The sequence below is a fragment of the Oculina patagonica genome, unplaced genomic scaffold (assembly GCF_052425735.1).
Source record: "Oculina patagonica isolate OP01 unplaced genomic scaffold, crgOcupat unplaced1091, whole genome shotgun sequence".
Lineage (NCBI taxonomy): Eukaryota > Metazoa > Cnidaria > Anthozoa > Scleractinia > Oculinidae > Oculina > Oculina patagonica.
In genome coordinates, this window is record NW_027557074.1 from 1 (window position 1) to 6,626 (window position 6,626).

Below are 6,626 nucleotides of genomic sequence, written 5' to 3' on the forward strand. Positions count from 1 at the left end.
AAGATTCAAACAAAAACAACTGTGCCGATACGCATAGGCGTACGGGCACCTTCGGACCTGGGGGGGCGGAGACCTTGTTGCCCGAAAAAGAATTGAAAGCCGAATAAACAGGCATACGAAATGGAAAGCAGAACGTGCGTTAAAATAGTTGTGTACAAACCTTGCCTGCTTGCTTAAAGGAAACGATAGTTCTTTATTTAATCTCGTGGCGTTGCCCGAAGATGTCAATGCATTGAATCCTTTTTCTTCGGAAATATTTTATTTATTCACATTACTTCAGCAAAAATTAAAAGGATTTTGGGAGGCAATTTACATCGTTTTCCCTCCACTTGAAAGTTATTTAAAATATGTGAATCATTCAGGGATGAATGGGTTGAAACATTATTGAAAATTTTGAGGTCGTTTCAGTCAAAAGCATTAGCTTCATTACATTTGCAACCGTATCGCAGCTTTGTTTCAAGGTCTTAAACTGGGTCCACTGCGCGCAAACGTTCAAGCTATGCACGGAAAAGCTGACTGCAGCTGAATCACGCAGAATTTGCGAGAAAAATCGAATATGATTATAGCAATTTGCGAGAGGAAACGAAAGCAGATAAATGAGAAATTTGGACTTTTGAACCACAAAGTTCGGTATATTTCCAATACTTTTTCTGTTGATATAATTCGTTTTGATTGTAATGTTGAGATTTGTCTGCTTATTTTATATTTTTTCTCTAGGTTTGTTGCCCGAATTCTTAGCGTTTTGCCCGAAAAATTTTGGCACTGGGGGGGCTGCAGCCCCCTCGCCCCCCCGCCTCATACGCCTATGCCGATACGATTTAAATGAGCATTAGGAATACCTACTTGCAACTCATTTACTGAAGCTTTGGTCTAAATTTCTGTCATACTTCAAAATATGTAAAATCTCTCAAGGCTAATTTACTAAAGGAACATCAGTTGATAGCACAGGTGAACAGTTGAGAAAACACTATATATAAATGTATTCATGCACGAATAGTGGACATGGAAGAAACTTAACTCGTTCAAGAGTAAGTTACATTCTTTCCTTTATTTTAACTGAACGTCCAGAATAATTGTATTCTTACCAATTTTTGCGGTTATTACAGCCATATTTAATTTCCCGCGCGATTTTTAATTTTTTTGCGATCTCACTGAGGGTTATCAAAAGTAGACTCAAAAGGCATTGAATTTTGGACAAATATCGTAACTGTTTGACAACCAATAAAAAAAAAATTGTATACTATTCAACGTTACAGCTTTCATTCTAGAAAAAAATATTTCGAACAAAAACAATAAATAAAACAGTCTCACTAGATTAGTATGTTAAGCATTGAGCAAGAAATTCAAAAAGATAAAACGCTTTTTCAGGGAGGAACAATGAAGAGACTTAAATATATGCGTCATCAGGGACAAATGCCAGATTGTTGAGTTAACAAAGATATCCTCGCTAATATCTCAATAATACTGTTAAAATATTTTGTTTGTGCAAAAGGGTTTCAAATTTCGCTTTAAACTATTGTAGTACCCTTTCTGCGAAAATCATTTTTTTCGCGAATATAAACTACAAAAAAATAGGTGACATTAATGAATTCACCAAACGAACGTTAAACGTGACGATTTCAATCTTTTTCTTCGATTTTGTGCCAACAAAGACTATACTGTTCTACGTGATACGTCCATAAATCACAACAGCTGCTAAAACTAACTCTTGACAAAGTTATATTACCTAGAACTTGGCTTTCATCACATTTTGGAAATTTATAATAATATTAACTATAGAGTTTACCTAAATAATAACTAATTTTAAAAACACGAAAATTAAGACAAACGCAGAAAATTTTATCATTCAATACAGACTATAGTCAATCTGCAAGTTAAGGTGTAATGTCAAAATCTTAAGTGACTGCATTGAAGGAGGTGTGTGTGGGTTCTTTTTTTCCACACAAATCATTACTGCAACATGAAAACAAATTCTGAATATATATGACATATCAAAAGCCTGGTATTTTCTTACAGTTATTTTAGCGTTACGATCTATTTTGATAGAGAAACAGTCAGAGCAACAGCTTAGACAAATCAGAAGGAATACAAATATTCTAATTGATTTTTTCCTTCACAAACTGTTAATGAGTATATGATAATTCAATTTACAGCTGGTAAAATAGTATTGAAGCCATGCCCAAAAAATCTCAATATACGATATTTGTTTATCACAGGACGCAAAAACCTTTCTCCACTTCGGCTTAACACAACGGCTACAAGATGATTGTTCATTATTTCATTTTGAATGTTTTTCTTATCACAATTGTGACTCAGGCCGCAGTAGTAGGTAAGAAAAATCATTTAAAGAGTAATGTAATATTTTAGTTTTGTTGAATAAAAATGCATTTTTATATATTCGGTAAGAAAAACTAACACATACAATTATATTTATAATTATATTTTAAATTTTTAATTCTAATAATTCTTACAGTAATTCAAAGACCTCCTAACGTAGGATTTACCATTTTTAAAATAAAAGTACTTTGGACAGAGGTAATCGAACACAACTTCTTATATGAAAAAGTTTCTTTTCCGAAAGGCGAGGACGTGAAAATACAAAATTAAAAAAAAAACGTGATAAGATGGTACAAAAGGCTGAAATTTGGGTAGGCGCAACGTTTTTCGTATATTTGTTGATAAAACTGTGCTGTATGAATCACTCTTAGTTGAAGTTAGGTTCGTCAAGCTTAGTTTATTTCCCCACAGCAGTTACAGTGATGAGAAATAGTTACGAAGTTGACCACTCAATAATTAGCTGATAAACCAAAATGTGTGACAGGAGAAACAAACAGAACGTTCGTCCCAGTTGCAACCTAACTCCTTTAAGGCGCTATCCTTCCTCCCTCGGGGGGAGCAGGGATAGCGCAGTGGTGAGAGCGCTCGTTTCCCACCAATGTGGCTTGGGTTCGATTCCCGGACCCTGCGTCATATGTGGGTTGAGTTTGTTGTTGTTTCTCGTCCTTGCTCTGAGGGTTTTTCTCCGGGTTCTCCGGTTTTCCTCCCTCCACAAAAACCAACACTTCTAAATTCCAATTCGATCAGGGATTCAGGTCCACAATGAAAACTACTGGGACACCAGTAATTGTGCTACCCTTCAAAAGTCGGTTTTCTTTTCAAGGTAGGATAATCTAAGCTGTTGACCATTTTTCTAACTTTCCCAAAACTTTATTTTTAGACCAAGAGCCACCCTTGATAACGAATTGTCCAAAGGACTTCGTAAAAGATGACCTCACATGTCTTGAAGTACGTGTTAACTGGCAGCAGCCTACAGTTACGGACAATTCAGGTGTGGCGCCATCAGTTACCTCCAACAGACACTCGGGAGACCTCTTCGCTGTTCCTAGTACGTCGGAAGTGATTTATACGGCGACAGATACGGCTGGAAATACAGCAACCTGTAGCTTCAAAATCACTCTAAAAAGTAAGTAGCTATATTCTGAGAACCCACACGTATTGTTAAACAAAAATGCAAATCTGCTTTGAATTGTATAGCCAACGTGAAGGAAATCAATTTCAAGGTTTTAACTATCTTACAATAACGAAATTTTTGTGCGTAATAACGTTGTCATAGAAAAAAAAAGTGAAAAGACATGCATTACAAAGATATGTTTTAGTTCGCCCGAAGAAATGGCATCAAAACACCTCAAAACAGATATTTTTATTATTTTCCAACGCGATTAATATGTGCACAGTAAAAAAATTTGTGAGTTTCTGTAAATGCTGCTTGCTATGGTGATTAAGCCAATTTCTTCCTATTTGGCTTTTTTTATTTTTCTTTTAATTAATACGACATGCATATTGCAGTTAATTAGGAGTATATATCCATGAACTTTATAAATTCGTACATGGCTAGCACAAAGTAAAATTGACGAGTATTAATGTAAAGTCCATGAATATGTGTTCAATTGATGAGTTTACAAAGTGCTCTCACATTTGGCGAGAACAAAGGAATTTTCAAAATTTTTTTGATCAAACAAAACATTTGACGTGGCGCAACCTTGCCGCGTTGAAGTCAAGTCAAGTTTTTTGTTTTTGAACAAGCCTGATTTTCTCGAAATCTAGATTGACTCTTGGTATTCATTTTTGATATATTAAAATATATAAGATTGACTACTTGAGACGAAATTTTAGAAAAAATCTGTAAGAACGTTTTAGAATAATCAAGAATGAAGTTTTTTGTAACTTTTTGTAGATACCTACAATTAGCAATCGATATATTTTAACAAATTAAAGCGAAACTCTCTCGCTCTTGGTTAATGGTTTTTGAAGGTGTAGGTATTTTTTTTTTAAAAAAAGAACTCTGCGAATGGCTCACCAAAGGATTATGGGTGCTTGCCCGTTATACATAAACGACTTATTAGGACTTAATAACAGCCAGCACAATAGGAATACACGGGGCGCTAATTTTACCTTTTTACCAACGAAATTTAATAGAGTGAAAGAGGGAGGTCGCACGTTTTTCGCAACGACTAGTAAATGCTGGAATCACCTCCCCCTTAGGTTACGCACCTCTTCATCTGTAAATATCCTAAGGAATGCTTTGTATAAATATTTTAAATTAAGTCAGCTCAAGAATAATATTTTTACTCCTTTTTTAGATAATAACTTTTAGATTGTGATATTTAGTAATAATTACCTTCGGATCAATATTGTAGATTAGTTTTGAAATTTTTAACTTACATTTCGATTTTAAATTAGGTTTTAACTAAATTTTAAATTAGATTATTGTTTATAGTAGATTCTTAATTTTTTTAGTACATTAGAGAGGGCCATAAATTTATTAGTTGTAAAACTATCATGTGTAACCCTCTATAAATAAAGTTTGATTGATTGATTGATTGATTGACTGATTGAGATATTTAATTTTGAATAATTGCGCTCATTTCTACGGAACTATTTAAAAGCGCTTATTTCAAATTAAAACGGGATATTTCTGAAAACTTTGTTCTTGATTTATTGAAAAAGCTCTTACAGATTTTTCTAAAATTTCCATAACAGCCAGTCAACTTACTATACTATGCTTTAACATATCAAAATATGAATGCCGAAAGTCAATCTAGATTTCAAGAAAATCAGGCTTGTTTGAAAAAAAAAAGAAAACGACAATGGTTGCTTTAGTAACCTTTGTGACTAAGTTGTCATAATGGCATCCTCGGAGACCCAGGGGCAGTTTAATAGTGGGGCAAGGGAAACGCGAAAATGCGGGTAAAAAATAGCGCGAAATTGCGGGGGGAAATCGGCATATAAAAAGTTGGAGCGACTGAAAAGTGCCCCTGGAGAAAAAAGTCTTGCCACCAGTTCAAAAAGCTCTCTGAATACTGCCTCCTGATCGGGCAGAAAAATCTTTTGTATTCCCCTTTGTACTATTCTGCCCAATTGGCAACCAGCCTGACTACAGTCCCTTTGGTGTGTTCTCATGCGAAGAATGTACACAAAGGCAGTTCGCTCGCCATATCTGTCTTGCTTGTTCGCCAAGAATTTGCTCGGGAAGGAAAAGTTTCGGATAGTGTTTCTATTGCCTTTAAAAATTTTTCCTTAGAAGGAATACATGCCATTCAGCCATGATGAAAATGGTCAACAGATTATCGTTAAGCTTACAAGCTTTTACCCACCCAACTCGGATGTAAAATGTCGGGAAAGTTTTGTCTTCGAGAATTATGACCGTCATTTGAGTGCTAAAATTGGTACTGTATGGTGGCCCATCAGTGCCATAGTATTTTGCGCTGTATTTTAACATTTTTTCTTTTTTATACATATATTTTTTTCTTGTTTTATACTTATTTTATAATATTTTCTCCAATTTTTTAATTCTTTTTTATTTTATTTCTTTTAATTTTATTTTTATTTTACTTTACTTATCTTTCTTTTTATTTATTTATTTTTTATTTATTTTATTTTATTTTGAAAAAAAAAATAAAAATAAAAAACGGCTGTGGCTCAGAAGTGCCATGCCAAAAAAAAAAATAAAGAGCCGTGGCCCAGGAGTGCCATAGCCCATGATGCATCGGGAAGGCGTAGTTAAACAATATGGCGGCGCGGATAAGGAACGATACCTGGAAAGAAGATGAAGAACTGACGCAGGATTAAGGGGAATACCTGAAACGGGCTGAAAAGAGATGACGGGCGCTTTCCATTCGACCAAAAATTCCGGAAATTTCGGAACAAGGACGAATGGTACAGAAATTTGCTCGGAAAGTTTCCAGAAAATCCGGAAAGTGTTGACTTTCCGAAATGCGAACCATTCAACCGAAAACCCCGGAAATTCCAGAAGCAAAATCAAATGGAACTGAAAGTTCCCGGAAATTGTTTTCGAAAATTTGGGTCTACCTTGTGAGGTTGTACTCTTTTCCGGAAATTTTGGAAAAAGCTATCATTTTACACTCAGCCTGAGTTCCTTCGGCAGAAAATTTAGCGATTTGTGCAGCTGAAAGCAGCTACATGTGTTAAGGAAGCATTCTTGAAACTCCAAATAAAAAAAATTTGGTGAACTCGGTTGTTTCTCGTTGTTGTTTTGCAGGCGGCAGCAAAGAAATGTACAAATATTTATAACGCGCGTGCAGGCTACGCCATTATTTTGCTCATTA

At 35.0% G+C, this 6,626-nt stretch overlaps 1 protein-coding gene across 1 annotated transcript; it reads left to right on the forward strand.

Annotated features, from left to right (window-relative positions):
- Positions 1–2,219: 2,219 nt before the first annotated feature.
- On the forward strand, positions 2,220–3,481 carry LOC144639588 (hyalin-like). Its single transcript, XM_078498873.1, has 2 exons — positions 2,220–2,329; positions 3,218–3,481. Exons 1-2 carry the CDS (start codon positions 2,263–2,265, stop codon positions 3,469–3,471), a joined length of 321 nt encoding a protein of 106 aa, XP_078354999.1. The 5' UTR covers positions 2,220–2,262; the 3' UTR covers positions 3,472–3,481.
- Positions 3,482–6,626: the final 3,145 nt, after the last annotated feature.